This window comes from Oreochromis niloticus, linkage group LG13 (assembly GCF_001858045.2).
Source record: "Oreochromis niloticus isolate F11D_XX linkage group LG13, O_niloticus_UMD_NMBU, whole genome shotgun sequence".
In the NCBI taxonomy this organism is placed as follows: domain Eukaryota; kingdom Metazoa; phylum Chordata; class Actinopteri; order Cichliformes; family Cichlidae; genus Oreochromis; species Oreochromis niloticus.
In genome coordinates this window covers 9,131,629-9,150,419 of record NC_031978.2, presented here as the reverse complement: position 1 = coordinate 9,150,419, position 18,791 = coordinate 9,131,629, and the positions used below count along the sequence as shown (strand labels likewise).

At 40.4% G+C, this 18,791-nt stretch overlaps 1 protein-coding gene across 2 annotated transcripts; it reads left to right on the top strand.

Annotated features, from left to right (window-relative positions):
• Positions 1 to 1,866: 1,866 nt before the first annotated feature.
• On the top strand, positions 1,867 to 16,825 carry cnrip1b (cannabinoid receptor interacting protein 1b). Of its 2 annotated transcripts, none has more exons than XM_005473646.4 (3): positions 1,867 to 2,563; positions 3,913 to 4,045; positions 15,196 to 16,825. In XM_005473646.4, the coding sequence occupies exons 1-3, from the start codon at positions 2,385 to 2,387 to the stop codon at positions 15,358 to 15,360; spliced, it is 477 nt and encodes a 158-aa protein (XP_005473703.1). In that variant the 5' UTR covers positions 1,867 to 2,384; the 3' UTR covers positions 15,361 to 16,825. The 2 variants fall into 2 exon arrangements, with proteins under 2 accessions (XP_005473703.1, XP_003438368.1); XM_003438320.5 differs by having other exon boundaries at positions 1,881 to 2,563; positions 3,913 to 4,057.
• Positions 16,826 to 18,791: the final 1,966 nt, after the last annotated feature.

The following is an 18,791-nucleotide window of genomic DNA, read 5'->3' as shown; positions in this document are numbered from 1 at the left end:
TGGGGGAATGGTTTAAAAAGAGGAAAATGTAATTTCATGTTCATGTTTTATGAATATACACTACAGGTCAAACGTTTTAGAACACCTAATTTTTTCCAGTTATTTATTGCAATTCCAGTCGTAAAAATCCATGAATGGATAGCTTGAAATGGTAGAAAGGTAAGTGGTGAACTGGCAGAGGTTAAAAAAAAGGGTAAGGTTACCCAAAAGTGAAAAGTAATGTACATTTCAGAATTATACAAAAAGGCCTTTTTCGGGGAACACATAATGGGTTAACAATTTAAAGCTGTTCTGCAGCAATGGACGTTGATCAAGCCTTAAAAGCTGGTCTACTAATTCCTACAGGTGTTCCAACTTTTCTGGATTGCTTACAAGCGCCTCTGTCTGCATAAAAGCAGTGGTGGAACATACTGTGGTACCATAGCCTCGTGAGCATCAGCTGAACAGCATTGTGCTGCAGGGAGTAGTGTGTTGCTACCAAAATGGCGAGAAAAAGACAATCAACAATGGAAGAGAGACAAAACATCATAACACTTAAAAATGTAGGTCAGTCCTACAGAGAAATCACAAAGAATCTCAAGGCGTCAGTGAGTACAGTTTCCTTCACCATCAAAAGGCACTCAGAAAATGGGGCAAACTCTGACAGGAAGAGGTCTGGTAGACCCAAAGCCATAACTGAATCAGAGTACAAGTTTCTAGGAGTTAACAGCTTGCGTGATAGGGGGCTCACAGGGCAACAGCTTCAAGCACAGCTTAATAGTGGTCGTAATAAGCATTCTCAGTTTTAACTGTGCAGAGAAGACTTCAAGCTGCAGGTTTGACAGGATGAGTTGCAGCAAGAAAGCCATTGCTAAGATGTCAGAATAAGACAAAGAGGCTTGTCTGGGCCATGAAACACTGCCATTGGATTACTAAAGACTGGAAGAAGGTATTATGGACTGATGAAACAAAATTTGAAACTTTCAGTTCATCACGCAGGATCTTTGTACACCATCAGGAAGGCGAAAGGATGGTTCCACAGTGTGTGGCATCAACTGTCAAACATGCAGGAGGAAGTGAGATGGTCTGGGGCTGTTTTGCTGGATCCAGGGTCAATGACTTATACAGTGTGAGAGGCACCCTGAACCAAAACAGCTGCCACAGCATTCTGCAGCACCATGCAATACCCTCTGGTAGGCCCCTAGTTGGTCAGGGGTTCATCCTACAGCAAGATAATGACCCACAACATAAGTCCAAGTTATACCGGAAACTAATTTAGGAAAAAAGAACAAGACAGTAAACTTGAAAATATGGAGTGGCCAGCACAGTCTCCAGACTTAAACCCCATCAAGCTGGTTTGGGATGAACTGGACAGAAGAGTGAAAGCAAAACAACCTACAAGTGCCACACATTTATGGGAATCTGCAACAGATATGAGAAAAGCTTTCAGAGGAATATTTGATTTTTATTGTAGAAAGAATGCCACCGGGGTGTTCAGCTGTTATATCTGCCAAAGGTGGCTACTTTGATGAGGAGTCACAGGTTTAGAATAAATTTTGTTTATAAATTGATTCCATGATTTCTTTTTTAACTCCAATTGCTTATTTGTACTATGCTTTCATTTCAGATCTCAATGAGACATTAAACTGCATAATTTTCAATCAAAACCAGGAAAAATTGGGGTTTTCTAAAACTTTTGACCCGTAGTGTTTATAGATAACACTTCTCTTTTTAATAAATAGATTCGAAACTACTACCAGCTAGACTAATGTTGTTTACTGTACACTGACTAATTTCAGTCTTTCGGCTCTGTGAACAGAATTTGAGACCAGGTTTCTTCGTGCATTTAGGGGTTAAAATTCAAACTGCTTCATTTTAAGGGTTTTTGTGACGATGTGTCGTTTTCGACGCTTAAGGCAAGGAGAGTTGTGCGCGGTGTTAAGAGTATTCAAGGATTAATCGGTCCTTTGAGGATCACTTTAAGTGTTCCGCTGTCTTAACTGGCAGGACTTCAGGACCAAGGACAGCGAGACACAAATTTTACATTGGTCGATGACAACGTAGATATACGTAGATATACAGAGAGAGAATAGATGACCTATTGTACTAGCAGCATTGGTTGTGTTGCGAGCAAACAGTGACGATAGGCGAGAGAGCGACCGAGAGGATGGGTGGCTAGAGTCGGTGATAGGGTGTGTATAGAGAGAGAGGGAGAGAGAGAGAGAGTGCAACGGTTGGGATTAGGTTTACATTCTGGAGGTTGGACGGGATTACGCAGCGCAATTCCCCGTGCTGCGCGGTGCTCTCTGGGATTCACCACACGGCATTTCTCAGTTTCCACGAACTGATCGACGGTCCCTCCCACACCCCGCGGTCCTCCTGAGATACACTAGCTATATGGAAACATGGCCAACGTTCCGCAGATCGTCAAAATTGGGATTTCACTGAAGATGCTTCCTAACAACACAGCCGTGTACTTCAAATCCGACGGGACCCGGTTCGGACAGACCCGAACCATCAAGCTTCTGACCGGGTCGAAGTACAAAATCGAGGTGGTTGTTAAACCAGGAGCGGTCGAGGCCACGTAGGTAGCCCATGTGGATTTTCCTGACCAGGTCATAACCAAACTGCTAGGAAACCTATTAATCCAGGGAGGCAAATATCACGGCCAGATCACCATATTCTACATTCTATATTCTATTTTTGGAAACGCAAAGATCATTTCATTTACCAAAGAGCGTCGCTGACATATTTTCAGGCATTCAGATAAACGTTATTGGAGCACGGAGATAAAAGCTCAGAAAGCCTTTCAAATAATGAAGATTTTTCCTTCTCTCTGATTTGCCATTTTTGATTATATTTTCCCTTTAAATAATTATTTCTATAGCGACCTGTGGGGTTGTATGACGTTGTTTTACGAATATTTTATTAATCCTCCCTGAATTTATTAAACATTGGGACTTCTTTGTCGTATTGTTTGTCTCTGATTTAATGTATTTCCCATTTAAAGCGAAATAGCCTGCACTACAGCACCACTGCTTTTCTGCTTCATCTGCAGTAATTAGATACATGTCTTTGTTGTAACTGACCAAGGATAAGGCAGACACACTGATATCACTGACTTTAGCAGATATGCTGAAGAGAAGGCAAGTGCAGTCGATTACAACGATTTTCTGATGGTCTCTGTATTTTAGGCTTGATTTTGATTTTCAAGCCTAAAATACAGAGAGCCTAAAACAACACACCCCTTTACCTCTTTTAAGTTGCTTTAAAAATAACAATAATAATAATAATAATAATAATAATAATAATAATAATAATAATAATAATAATAATAATAATAATAATAACAATAATAACTGAATTAGAAGCAAGCCTTGTTGGAGCGCTCAACGGGATAAAGACTGTTTCCAAGTTCAACGTTCAAAAGTTGGATTTTACGTGGAGCACATAAAGGCAGCATAAACCCCAACTGGCTGCACGTCAAATCCCCCGCAGATTAGGACTCCAGTGTTTGGGCTTTGTGGCACCGCCCTCCTGGGATTTGCCTACAATTCATGATTATGTAATGTGAGTTGTTGTACTCGCATCTCCCAATAAGGATTAGCGTCGGATATTTAACTACAAGGATGTAAAAACATCACTGAAGGAGCACTCCAATGTAAAAGTAGGTCACACACGCAGTGATGCATAGGTGGTGTTTAACTGAATGTGGGGCAAGCCAGTGAAACCCAGCTGTAGCCCTATTTCACCAACTGATTTGTCAACACAAGTCTCTCTCTCTCTCTCTTCCTCTTACTCTTCCTCTGCTTTTCTCTCTCCCTCCCTCTTTCTGTAAAACTATTTTATGGTCATTCAAATTATCTTTATGCATTTCATACCTTTGCTGTTTTGTGATGATTCTATTTTTGCTGTGTGATCTGGTCAATGCAGGTCAATGAGTGTGGGTGGGGTGACCTTCCCCCTGGAGCAGCAGTCTAAAGACCCACAGTCTGTGGTCTATACTGGCCTGTATGAGACAGAAGGTGTGGCACATACCAAAAGTGGAGAGAGGCAACCAGTTCAGGTCAGCATACAGGTATGGATACACTGTGCACAGCACAGAGGTGGAAGAACCGTTCTCCAGTGTTTAGGAATTATGTTTTGATATGAGCTGGTAAAGAAACCTGATGAAGACCTTCCCTGTTCCCAGTAAGCTTTTTAAACAAATCGAATTCTTTAACATTGGTTTTATCCTTCATTTAGCTTCAATTTGGATTTAGCTTCTCTTGATTGACCTTTTATCAGTTTTGCAAATCATGTTTTCAGTTTCACTCATTTTAAGACTTAAATGTTAAACATGACAGTGTTTTCTGTTTTTCATTGTAACAACCAAGGCCCTTTTTGGCTTCAGAAATAACCAGATCATCTATTTATTCTTAATCTGGATGCATTTAGACTACTCACCTGGTCTTCTTAATATATCTCTAAATCCTCCACCAGCTCTTCTAAAAACTAAAAAAAGAACAAAAATAAATAAAATGTCTTTATATACATTAAGAAGAAAAAGGTATAGGACAGAGTCAGTTGCTTGTATACTCCAGTTATTAAATTAGACAGCAGCCATTGCTAAATTATTCAAATTAAAAGTAAAGGTAAAAAATACAAAGAAAATCCCAAAACCAACAGTGAAATTTAGTTGATTTTTTGACACGGAAAAAAAGTCCTCTGAAGCCATGCTTCTACCATAGGCTTCAATGTTTTACACTTTTTACACAGATTTCTTAGGATTTGTTGTGTCGTGTATTACAATTACTTCAACATAATAATAACTGTGGCACAAATTTTTACTGAAAAAAAACCTGTTTCAAAATTTTAGCTTTTTAAAACTTTCAGATGATTTAGATGTTTAACAGGAATAAATGGGATGGAGACAGAGTAAAGTCAAAACCTTCTGATAGAAAGATTTGGTCTTCACCAGCCCTTTAATCACCAAGTGATCTCATCTGTGTTCAGCCACTTCACCTCATCTATACCTGTGTTTCATAATGTTCTTATAATCCTGAGATTGATGTCAAGTGATGGTCTTACCATATCTGTTTATGTTGTCATGGCTCTGGTTCTGGCAGTGTTTCTATGGTTACAGTGTATCTTGATAGCCTCATTTTTTATCCAAGGTTACCAGGTAGATGATGAATGTTTCGGGGGTGGAAATATAACCTATTTAGGGTTTTAACTCTGCTCTGTCTTCCAGTGAACAGTAAAAATGTCAAGTATTGAATTTCCTGGAGCCCATGTTGATGTTTTATTCCTAATCAGCAGTGCAAAACCCAGAAATCTCTCTAATGTTCTAACACAGATGGTTAAGAAACAAACCCAAAAGGTTAACACTGACTGCGGTCAGTTGTGTGTTACCAGAGTTTGTTACTACACTTGGATTAAGATTGGAACTTAACACTGAACTAATCTTGGTATAGAAGTAATTCTGTCAAACTTTCTACTAATATGTTTTATGCAAATGAGGACCCAGATGAAGGACACGTGAGGCAGGAATACAACACCAATATCCAGGTTTAATGCTAAGCTGATTTGTACTCACAATAAGCCAAACAGAGAAATCAGGAATCCAAGAATACAGATGGACTGACAATTTACATAGAACATGCATATTCGTGTGTGTGTGTGTGTGTGTGTGTGTGTGTGTGTGTGTGTGTACAGAGAGTAATTGCATAGACAAGACTAATTAAAGAAGGAAAGACAATCACAATGGAGGGAAAGCAACCTCATGATATATAGTGAGTCTCAGCTGGTATGTCCTGGATACTAAACAGCGTCTATTTGTCAAAGTCACCCATTCAAAAACTGATCCCAGCATAACTGATCAATGTGACAGATCGAAGCCACACGTTTTATTCCTGCAACACTTCAGAACTTCCCCGGACATCCGACCAAGATGTCACGGTTTCCTTCCATCTCTTCCTGTCTTTATATCGAATAAAGTTGACTCCTGAAGCTGAAGCCTGATTTTTACTTTCTAACTGTTGCTGATGTCAGAAAACTCTCAGGTGACATGTTTTTATAATACGATTCATTTTTAAATGAAGATGAGATCTTTTGCAGATATGCGTTTGTCCCTATTGTTATACTCCAGGATCAAGTCATGTTTCTACATGTCTGATTATTCCAGCAACAGACCTGCTTTATGTGATTTAGAGTCCAAAAACAATCCCTGTTCATGTTGTACTGACAGCCTGCAGATGTTCAGTTTATCAAAAACAAGTTTAGCTCCTGTCCCTTAAAACCCGCCTCTCTTTTACTATTCAGCCATTTTCTGGAAGCCTGCTGAGGGGCAGCACCCATTGGTTTCAAAGTTTTAAAAGGCTTCTGGTGCCTCGCTGGTTATCAAAAGCTCCAGCTGCTAACTCAGAAATAAGTGTTGAAAACGACCTTAGAAGAAATTTTTATATTCATGAGCATTTTTACATTAATAGAACAATGAACAACGGTGAGGAATTATTCATTTAACAGTATTTATTTGTAAGAAACATTGCATATTATATTACATACAAGGGCCAATGTATTTTCATTTAAAAATCAAAGTATACATTCATTTAAAAGAAAATAAATAGCAGATTTTTGTTTTTCTTTCAAGAATGCTAAGTTAACTTTGAACATCTAAATGGCTCTGTGATGACACAGAGCTTCTGTTTGGGTTTTGTTAGTTTTTTAGGATGGAGGTGATCATTTTTGCCACTAAAGTAAAATTCCATCCATCAGGCAGAGATTTCATACCTGCTGATCTCTAATGTGGAACTTGACCTGCAGTGGCAGGGCTTAGCCTCACAGCATAAGTTAGCATGACGATTGTAAGAAGTAAACCACCTCTATAGCACAGAAAACCCAGGATCAACCCCGAGGTTATCAAGATGAGTCAAAAATCCTGTTTCTTAGTCCTCTAAGACTATGAAGAAAGACTTTAAGCTTATCTAGGTAACTTCAGGGGTGACCCAGGGTTTTATTTTACAATCATTGTAATTTTGTATGCATGTATAGAAACATTAATATTACTATATGATTCTTTAATGTCATTTCACTGTACTTGCTGTCAGGGCGCCGATGTATTTTTAAACGGACCCCAGAGCAGACACTGCAGAAGACGGAGCTGGTTAGCAAAACAAAAGTGAGCCTTTATTAGGGCTGAATGAAGACAAACAACAAGAACGCTAAGCAGAAAACTGAACTGAGTACAGGCTATGAACAGCTATGAACTGGGAAAACGATGATGACTGTGGTGTGGAATAACAGACGACCGAAACACACAGAGTAAATACACACTAGGGGTAATCGAGGGAGTGGAAACACATGAGGAAACAGCTGACACTAACAAACGTAACGACTCTATCAAAATAAAACAGGAAACGCTGAGAAAACACAATAATCGAAGACTGAGTCACAGACCCGGTGCTGTGACACAGACAGACAGAACTTTGTACCTACGCTGAGGCTACTACTGGCTAATCTTCCCACCCTCACATAGTGAAAGTTTTTCCAGCAATGACATCGTCTAGTAAATGAATTCATGGCGTATGCCAAATTTGGCTAGTTGTGGTCATGAGTTATTTAAAAATTAATTTGTTCTGTCACACACAAAGAAACAACTTGATCAACAGCTGATAAACAAAGTAACCTTGAGAGCTTCAGTACTGCCTCATGTTTATAAGACTGCACGCTTAACTTGACCTTTTAATACATCGCAAAAGCAAACAGAAGATAAAGTTCAGTGAATTTCATTATTTAGCCTGTTGAATATAAAGACAGAAAATAAAAAGAGACACAAATACAAGTTAAAATTTGGAATTTGTTTTATTGATTTGGAATTTGTTTTAAAATTGCTAATCAATTGTATTTAAATAGGGCCCAATAACAAAAGCCGATTGAAAGTGCTTTATATTATAAAGACCCTACAGTGCAGGGGTGGGCAATTACAGGCCCCAAGGGCCGGTGACCCTGCAGGTTTTAGATGTGTCCTTGAACCAACACAGCTGATTTAAATGGCTAAATTAGCTCCTCAACATGTCCTGAAGTTTTCCAGAGACCTGGTAATGAACTAATCATGTGATTCAGGTGTGTTGACCCAAGGTGAGATCTAAAACCTGCAGGACACCGGCCCTCGGGGCCTGGAATTGCCCACCCCTGCTACAGTGCAAGAGAGAAAACCCCAACAATCTGATGATCCCCTATGAGCAAGCACTTGGCGACAGTGGGCAGGAAAAACCCCCTTTCAATGGGAGGAAACCTGCGGCAGAACCAGGCTCAGGGACGGGCGGCCATCTGCCGAGACCGGTTGGGGCACTTGAATCCACTTCTTATCAAATTTCTCTCTTGCTACGACATTTGTGATTTTATATATTTGGGTATTTATCTGAAAGAAAAAGACATGAATACCGAGTTGGTGTTCAAAGCCACCATTTCAAGTTATGCGTTTAAACGGCTTGGTGATGGCTTTGGCCAGTGCAGTGAAAAACCTGACAATGGCAGACGGCGTCTTTTTCGGTTTTGACAGATGTTCAGTCAAGCTAGCTGCAATGAGTTTTACAGCTATGGATTTCTGTAACTCCAGAGCTACTTGAACACTTTCTACACTCCCAAAGACATCGCGCAGGTCTTTGAGAATGTGCTTTTCAAGATTTTTAAGGTTTTGGGGAGTTATAATAAGTTTTTTATCCTGCAGTTGGTCCCATACTTCTTCCAGAACCCAACTGTGGATGTTCTCTGAGCAGCCACAAGTGCACATGATGTTTAATTTTTTAGCTATACGGCTAAATAATTTGCAAAGGATTACTTTGATGTAAGCTTTACGTGCAGAAACGTCTGGCACAGTATGGTCAGGTTTTGGATGGGATGTTGGGACGCTTGTCTGTGGTTCTGTCACTGACTGTGTACCAAGTAATGCGAGCATTACTCTCTGACTCTGGCTCTCAGCCTGGGTGAAAAACCACCACCTCATGAGTCCCAAGAAAACTCTGACCTTTCTGTTGATGTATGCTCTTCTGAAATGATCAGGGAAAATTTCAGGTGCCATGCCGGGTGAAGCATGGCGGTCGAGCATTTCTGTGAGCTGCTTGGTGAACTCTATACTTTTGCCCATAGAAATGTTTTTAAATAGTTCAAGCTCACAGGTTTCATTTTCACTCACATCTTTTACGGTCTGAAGCAGAAAATCATCAACAACCTGCTCCAGCGATTCACTGCTTTCATCTTTCCCCGTGTTCTGAAATGTTGCCCTGATGTTTATGACTGCGCGAAGAATTGTTGCTTTTGCAAACTTCTTCACAAAGAATGCTTTTATCTTAGCTGAGGTCTTTTTTAGTGGCTGCTTCAATTTATCTTTAAATGATGCAGGAGTGATAACTTCATCACTCTCTGGGGAATTTTGAATCTCTGCCTCGGCTGAACGAGTGAGCTCTTTCGCAAACTGCTTACTCTCTTCGATTGTTGCCGACTTCAACTTGTTGAACTCAGGATCTTCAGTTTGATCCTGAACTGGGAAAAGCTCAGCGACAGCCTTTTGGATGACAAATTCCGTAGATTTCAGAGTTTCCGTATTTAAGCTGTCCTGGGAGCCTATCATGAGTATCTCATGTTGGCGATCCAGCTGGCTATCTGAAATTTCAGTGTCCACCTCTGAATCAGTGTGGCTAACGGTGTCAGAGCTCATGCTGACAGACTTCATCACTGAGATGAAAGCTTTAATCATTCTCCCACCAAAATTGATCATTTTGTTCAGTTGATTTGGAGGAATGATGTGCTGATCTTCTAAAGTTAAGCTTGTTTTACTGTCAGCAGACTGAGCAGATTGAACACTCAGCACAACCTCTTTAGTAAAGAGCTGCTCTAAGTTTTCGGTGCTATCCTCGTGGCCACGATCGTCTGTTTTCAAAGCTTCCGCCAAAGGCTCGGGAAGTATGTTACCCATGCTGTCCAAAACAGCCTCCTCCGACACTTCAATATTGGCATTCTGGGCGCTCATTTGAAAATACTTCGATGCTATTTCAATGATCTCTATAATGGCCTCAGCCAGAAGAGTCTTAGTGGCTATGTCGGGGTTTCCTGATTTAATGGAACGCCACCGCTCAGCTGTCATATTTTCTAAAAAGGATTTGATGACAGCATGAACACGAGCTGCTGTCAATTGCTTAATGTTCTCTGTATCTGGGTTTTCCATTTCTAATATTTGTACGTTAGAATAGGTTAAATGACTATCTGTTCGGTTTTGAGTTGATCGCGTCTGAAATGGACCTTCCAACTTTGCTATTTCAGAGACAGTTTCTGGTCCTATTTGTGGGTTTTGGGACTGATGACATCAAACAGAAGTTCAAAGTTTCAAAGGCAAGCCGATTACATCACAGGAAACGACTGTCCCATCGTCCCCGCCCCTAGCGACTGCTTAGCAACCGTTACTATGTACCCTCCGGCAGAGAGTTGTTGTTGACATCGCGATAAAAGTTCCAAGCGACAGAAAAGCCGCTGGATTATTTGAGAGTTTTTCACTTCAATTGCTGAATGAAACTTTACCTGTGGCGCGTTAACAGGTGAGAGCAGCCAGCCAATCAGCTTTCATTTTGCTGCGGAAAAACTCATTTTAACGGCGTTAGTAACGGAGTCTTCCTCAGCACGTCCTCCATTTAAACGGGATCCTTTTGAGCTTTTTCACGACATCACGTTAAACTTCAAATGTCCTCGTATAGTGTCAGTGCGCTCTGCTGTTCATTGTTGTTGGAATTTAAATGGTACAGACTGCACTCGGCTTGATTCCTTTCCTTGCTTTCTCGAGTATTAGGCCCTCTTATGCCTGAGGGAGAAACATGAGATGTGAGGAGTTGAGGCGTTTAATCAAAAAGAAACATTATTTTAAAGTGATATTAATCGGTGATGTGTGGCACAGCTGCATCACCGGTCCATTGTTTTGTGATAGCCTGATACTGTATTTTATGATCTGAGATTTTAGATGAGCGTAGGAGAACTTAAGACTACTTTTATATTTACACCTACATTTAAGCATATTCACAATTTAGTAATATTACACAAATACTGAGATATGATATAAAACAGTTGTGATCAGAAGGCTATATATTCATCATGGTCATGAATTGATTGATTGATTGATTGATTATACTTTATTCATTCCGAGGGAAATTGGGTTAAGGCTGCCAGCCGTGCCAGCGCCGTCTTACCCAGCCGACCATACATACATTACACAAACATCACATGGGGAAGACAGGTCAGAGGGGTTTAACATGGAAAAGCACAACACGAGGAAAGAAAAGGAGAAAAAAATAACTCCCCCCTCCCAGACTGAGCTCCAACAGGGAGATCAGTTTGAGAACAGAAAAAAACACCTCTGCACATAGCACATGAAAAAAACTCTTAATACACCAAAGAAACACATGACAAGCACTGGAAGGGAATAAGCGTCGAAGGCGTTTGGAGGGGGAGGGGGGATGAGTGTATATCTGCATGTGTATATGTCCAGAGTTCAGCTGAGACGGTGTCCTTCGCCCTGCCAGGCTAAGTAAACAGTCTTCCAGCCAACCCAGGTGGCCTTGCATAGAATGGGAAGAACAGTCTAAACACAGTCCGTAATCAGGGTGTTGTTGTACAGGTCCAGCCTTGAGACCGCAGCTGGCGCCGAAGGGGGTCTCCCCATGAAATGATGATGGTTTTTACTTTAGTGCGAACAACTCATAAGAATTTCAAAGCTGTTCTAACAGTCCAACACTGGTCTCTCAATCTCCCGTTGGAGAGCCGTGAGCTTTCTATGATGTTATCCAAACTTACGTTCCGTGGTGTTGTCATTCTTGTGGTCAAAGAGCCAATTCTGAGAACTCACGACCGCGGTGCGCTTCCCAAGATGTGATCAATTTGTGCCCAGAGGTGTTATTCCGAGCGAGCCCCTCCAGATGTAATCAGTTTGCACTCAGAGGTCTTGTTCTGAGTATTCGCGGCAGCCGTGCGGTTCTCCAAGATCTCATCCGTGCTGCACTCAATGACCCATTTCGAGAAACTCACGCCTCATCCCATCGTTTCAATCCCAGCGGGCAGCCTTGTGGGGGTTTGAACAGCCGGTTCCGCTTCCTTAATTCTTCGATAAGCCAGGGCCAAGCCAGCTCCGATCAGCAAGAACCCTGTTATCATGGTTCCGAATAGGTAGATATCTTCAGCACTCAGGCTCACCCGAGCCCAGACTTCTCGTTGAAGGGGTGTCAATCGCATTCAGAGACCAGTTGATCAAATCCATAATTCCTCTTTTAGGTTTTAGAGAACAGACTGTGAGAGAGTGTTCCAGGGAAAAGTAATACAAAAAACACGAGACTAGACAAGGACACAAGAGGCTAAGCAGGGAAGCTAAGGGAGAGGAGAGGAGGAGGGAAAAAAAGTGGGACCGCCTTCGCCAAGAGCAAGAGAAGAGAATGTCATGTTAATTTTGAGCTTTTAATTACTTTTTCCAGGGTGGATTGATTGTAAAGCACATGTTTTTAATGGTTTCAAAAAACAACAATTAGATGCACAAGTTTAATCGTCTCTGTCCTTTTCTCACTCCACATGCCACTGCCCTTCTTGTTCATAGCCTTGTTACTTCCTGGATCGATTACTGTAATTCACTTCTTTTCGGTCTTACTCAAAAATCCATCCACAAGCTCCAACGCGTCCAGAACTCTGCTGCCCATATTATCACCAGGAACCCTTCTATCCATCACATCACTCTTGTCCTGCAGCAGCTTCATTGGCTCCCGGTCAAATATCTCATCAATTTCAAAACACTTTTGTATACATCTAAGGCTAATCATCATGTCTCCCCTTCATATCTCTCTGATTTGGTTCAGATCACAATTCCATCTCGGTGTCTCAGATCTTCTTCTTCTCTTTCTCTCTCTGTCCTCTCCCCCCGTCTTGCCACCATGGGGAGCAGGGCTTTCAGCTGCTCTGCTCCTCGACTCTGGAATTCCCTACCTTCTGATTTAAGAAATATCACTTTCTTCTCTCTTTAAGTCTAGACTCAAAATTCACTTGTTTAAAATAGCTTATCCCACATAACCTTTCCACTCTGCTATTTTAAATTTGTTTTATGTCTTATGTTTTTATGATTGTGTAAATTGCTTGCTTTTATGTTGCTTTTATTATTCTGCTGTGTACAGTGTCCTTGAGTGTTCTTAAAGGTGCTTTCGAATAAAATGTATTATTATTATTATAAGTTTGCATTTATTCATTTTTTCTGTAATCCACACAGAGTCAAAAGTATATATATAAATTCCTCTGTCGTGTCCTCTACCAGAGGCCTGGGAGCTTGAGGGTCCTGCGCAGTACCTTAGCTGTTCCTAACTGCGCTCTTCTGGACAGAGATCTTGGATGTTGTTCCTGGGATCTGCTGGAGCCACTCACCTAGCTTGGGAGTCACTGCACCTAGTGCTCCGATTACCATTGGGACCACTGTTACCTTCACCCTCCACATCTTCTCCAGCTCTTCTCGGAGCCCTTGGTACTTCTCAAGCTACTTGTGTTCCTTCTTCCTGATGTTGCTTTTATTCTGTATCGCTACATCTATCACTACGGCCGCCTTCTTCTGCTTTCTGCTTGTCTACCACCACTATGTCTGGTTGGTTAGCCACCACCATTTTGTACGTCTGTATCTGGAAGTCCCACAGGATCTTAGCTTGGTCACTCTCCACCAAGATTTAACTCGATTTTGGTAGCCGTAAACAAGATTCTGCCATAATTCTGGCTGGTTGCTACAGTGTTATTAGGTTTGAAATCCTCATCTTTACTCCTCCAAATATACCTCTTCTCACTGCGGCCAAAGTAGCTCAATCTTTATTTTGTCCTATCAAAAACTTTTCTCCAGAAGGCAATTCACTTGTACATATAGGCAGATACAAATTTCAGTAAAAGCTGAAGGTGTTGGTTTTTCAGTTAAATTTCAAGGGGCAGGTCTGTACCCTCTCACCCCATGGTGACATAAAACTTTTCACTGTGAACAGTGAAGCTGGTTTTCCAGCAGTTTGCAGTTCATGGCAGGCTTGAGCCTTGGTAGTAGTTCCTGAACATCTCAGTCAACTTCCTCTCATCTGAGGGTGACAGTTTTGGGTATTGGCAAAGTAGTGACACATCCGACTAAATTTAAACATATTGAATTGTTTCAACTGGTGATCTTGGAATCTCAAATGGAATCTCAAAAAGTCTTTTTTAGACTTCACTGTGTTCCATGGACTATCCCATTGTTTTGAATATCCAGTGAGTGCTGTCAAACAAATTGTTTTTATGCTGGCAAATAAGAAGTTAATCGGCCTTAGCCTTTGCCAAGTTAAGACACTTTAACTTAACGAGTTAAAGTGATAACTTAAAGAACCATCAGCACCCCATGTATATATTTTATCACATGCACTGCCCGCTCAGTCACAGCTTTCCATGCACCATGGATAAAAACACTTCCCTAAAGATTCACTTTGTATCTTCAATTCCAGCTTCTCCAGCATCCTCCACTTTCCTTGCTCAAGTTGCATTTTAGAAAGTGTGACATCATTCAAGATGGTACACTGAGACAGATTTGATCAAAACAGGCAGGAGGACAGACGATAGGGGAAGTGGGAAAACGCATATATGTACATTAAGAGCTGTAAATGTCGCGGACCATAACAAACATCACAAAAATACCCATTGCATTTGATAATAACTGTGCAGTGTTCAGTGATCACATTTTTTTCAGCAAGCAGCACTACATATATTTTTGGATGAAGCAGCCGGATATGGCAATGAGAACACGTAATGCTACGATTTTGCATGAAATTACATTAAAATATATTTATTATTTAAAGTTTCTGGTTTTCTGACAGTAAAATGAAATATAAATACATTATGAAATGCTGTGTTATTTGTGTCTACATACATTTATATGTGTGACCCATCTGTTGAGTTCACACACTAAGGCCTCTGGGATGATCTGGTGTGTATGTGTTTGCAAGCGTGTGTGTGTGCATCCATCTGTGCTGTCAGTATGCTCCCTTTTCACTGCATCTTCAAATGATTTTACACATGATACAACAGGAGTCTGTGCCTTTATGAGTTTTAGGAGTCTTCTTAGAGACAGTACCCATGCATGTTCCAGTCTACCACATTGAATGTGCTCTTCATCATTGTGTGTGCCAGTGTATGTACATAGTGATACATCTGCTTCTGCTTCAGTTCACAGAGGCGGGAATGTTTGAAACAGTGTGGCAGGTGAAGTACTACAACTACAACAAGAGGGATCACTGCCAGTGGGGAAACAGCTTCAACAGCATTGAATACGAATGCAAACCCAACGACACACGTACGCTCATGTGGGTCAACAAGGAGATGTTTGTGTGATGGTCTGAAAGATTTTTTAAATCATCTGCATGTTGTTTTGAAATGAAGACAACTCTGTGGTTTCACTCTGTTTTCTGTCTGTCTGCAATCTGCCAATATTGGAAAAACTAAAGGTGTTTGAAGAGAAAATGCAGGATTTCCCTCCCTTATGGCCTCAAGAATGTGTTCAGGCTCCTGCCAATTCATTTCTAATGGTTTGACATATAAAATGCAGTGATGTTTCCAGTCTTTTCACAGTGGTTCTATTTATTTGAGCCATAATACAAATATGGGACATTTGTTGAGGCAAAAATTAAATGAAGTTTTATGAGGCAAATATTTTTTTCACATGCAGTTTGTTTGTGGCATCTGGTAAACCCCAAGTGTGACAAGAGTTACATGTATGTACATTTCTGTATGTGTGTGAGAGTGCCTGTGTGTTTAGTTACAGTATCTGTGTATTTTACATATGGTGCTTGTACAGATATGCATGTACTTTGAAGCTACTGAACGTCTACAGAGAGTTTCATTTCAAAATCCAAACTTTCCACAAAAAGAAACACAGAGCATTCTAGTGTGGTTAAAGAAATTTTTCAGACATGCTTAAAAATTATTACAATATTCTCTGTCTGATTTAACAAGTGGAGTAATTTATACAAGAATCAAAACAACTGTTTCTGTCACTGTAATATAAATTTAGAATTCAGTTCAGTTCAATTGAATTCAGCTTCATTTATGCTGTGCCAAGGCTGAAGGCTGTTCTTATTATCCAAACAGCTGTTTTGTTGGTGCTGTTGCCATTTTAAGTCATTATTGACCTCTTCTATGCAAACTTTGGTTAGTTGTTGTTACCCAAAATCATAACTGTCTTGTTTGATAAATGTTTTTAGCCCATATCATTTTGCAATAGATTGCACTTGTGAGTCTGCAACCATGAAATTATCTAAAATTTTGCTGTCACTCTTTGAGCCGATGCCTACACTTTGAGTGATTTTAAAAATAGTCCCAATTTTGGAATGAAACCCTCAGGGTAGTGTTGTGGATCAGTGTGTTTTATCATTTGCGTAATACAGTATGGCAAATAGGAGTTTTGGATTTGGGTGAAGTTGTGCCCCTGTCTAGTGTATGTTTATTCTCTCTACCTCTAACAGTGGTCCTTGCCACGGATATTTGTGTTTAATGACAAATAATTTATTTGGAATATTTGGACCATTTTGTTCTATTTAATGTGGTAAATATATGATATTACAAAAAAATGTATTTTTGTACAGTGAGTGGACCATGTGAAATGTTTTTACGTTACTGTGTGTACTTTGGTAGAAATGAAAACTATTTTCAATTAAATACTTTACTTACCTATGCAAGAAATTGGAGTCAAATGTGATGTTAAAAATTTTCTGTGGTGAAGTTTATATTCAGTATTGTTCTGACCTTTTTTGTGATAGTGTTGACTGTTTACATTGTAGACATTAAAATGAAAAATCTTTTTGCGTGGCACACTCATTCTGTGCTATGTTTAAGATTAGGAATAAAACTTTGTTATGCAGCAATAAGCTTATGTTGCTGGTGGGGAGTGGGGGGCTTTGCATGGTGGACAGAGCATTTCTTCTCCACTCTTCTCTTTTCACTTTCAGTGTGTTTATACAACATTACCGTATTTAATCATGGCCAGTTACTAGACTCTGGCTCTCTCTCCTACAGTTTGCCTTTTGTTTCTTTCTGTTAAAAAGAAGTTTTTCTTTCCCACAGTCACTAAGTGCTTCGTCATAGGTTGTGTGATTATTGGTGTTTCTTTCTAAAATTGTAGGGTCTTTACCTTACAATATAATAGACCTTCAGGTGAATGTTGTTGTGAATTGGCGCTGTATACATAACCTCTATAGCACAGAAAACCCAGGATCAACCCCGAGGTTATCAAGATGAGTCAAAAATCCTGTTTCTTAGTCCTCTAAGACTATGAAGAAAGACTTTAAGCTTATCTAGGTAACTTCAGGGGTGACCCAGGGTTTTATTTTACAGTCATTGTAATTTTGTATGCATGTATAGAAGCATTAATATTACTATATGATTCTTTAATGTCATTTCACTGTACTTGCTGTCAGGGCGCCGATGTATTTTTAAACGGACCCCAGAGCAGACACTGCAGAAGATGGAGCTGGTTAGCAAAACAAAAGTGAGCCTTTATTAGGGCTGAATGAAGACAAACAACAAGAACGCTAAGCAGAAAACTGATCTGAGTACAGGCTATGAACAGCTATGAACTGGGAAAACGATGATGACTGTGGTGTGGAATAACAGACGACCGAAACACACAGAGTAAATACACACTAGGGGTAATCGAGGGAGTGGAAACACATGAGGAAACAGCTGACACTAACAAACGTAACGACTCTGTCAAAATAAAACAGGAAACGCTGAGAAAACACAATAATCGAAGACTGAGTCACAGACCCGGTGCTGTGACACAGACAGACAGAACTTTGTACCTACGCTGAGGCTACTACTGGCTAATCTTCCCACCCTCACATAGTGACAGTTTTTCCAGCAATGACATCGTCTAGTAAATGAATTCATGGCGTATGCCAAATTTGGCTAGTTGTGGTCATGAGTTATTTAAAAATTAATTTGTTCTGTCACACACAAAGAAACAACTTGATCAACAGCTGATAAACAAAGTAACCTTGAGAGCTTCAGTACTGCCTCATGTTTATAAGACTGCACGCTTAACTTGACCTTTTAATACATCGCAAAAGCAAACAGAAGATAAAGTTCAGTGAATTTCATTATTTAGCCTGTTGAATATAAAGACAGAAAATAAAAAGAGACACAAATACAAGTTAAAATTTGGAATTTGTTTTATTGATTTGGAATTTGTTTTAAAATTGCTAATCAATTGTATTTAAATAGGGCCCAATAACAAAAGTTGATTGAAAGTGCTTTATATTATAGAGACCCTACAGCAGGGGTCCCCAATCTCAGTCCACGAGGGCCGGTGTCCCTGCAGGTTTTAGATGTGTCCTTGATCCATCACAGCTGATTTAAATGGATAAATTACCTTCTCAACATGTCTTGAAGTTCTCCAGAGGCCTGGTAATGAGCTAATCATGTGATTCAGGTGTGTTGACCAAGGGTGAGATCTAAAACCTGCAGGGACACCGGCCCTCGTGGACTGAGATTGGGGACCCCTGCCCTACAGTGCAGGGTGGGCAATTCCAGGCCCCAAGGGCCGGTGACCCTGCAGGTTTTAGATGTATCCTTGAACCAACACAGCTGATTTAAATGGCTAAATTAGCTCCTCAACATGTCCTGAAGTTTTCCAGAGACCTGGTAATGAACTAATCATGTGATTCAGGTGTGTTGACCCAAGGTGAGATCTAAAACCTGCAGGGCACCGGCCCTCGGGGCCTGGAATTGCCCACCCCTGCTACAGTGCAAGAGAGAAAACCCCAACA

Coding starts and splice junctions, on each gene's coding strand:
- cnrip1b (XM_003438320.5), top strand. CDS start 2,385: ATGGCCAACGTTCCGCAGATCGTCAAAATTGGGATTTCACTGAAGATG. Junction 2,564..3,912: donor CCAGGAGCGGTCGAGGCCAC/GTAGGTAGCCCA, acceptor TGGTCAATGCAG/GTCAATGAGTGTGGGTGGGG. Junction 4,058..15,195: donor CAGTTCAGGTCAGCATACAG/GTATGGATACAC, acceptor CTTCTGCTTCAG/TTCACAGAGGCGGGAATGTT.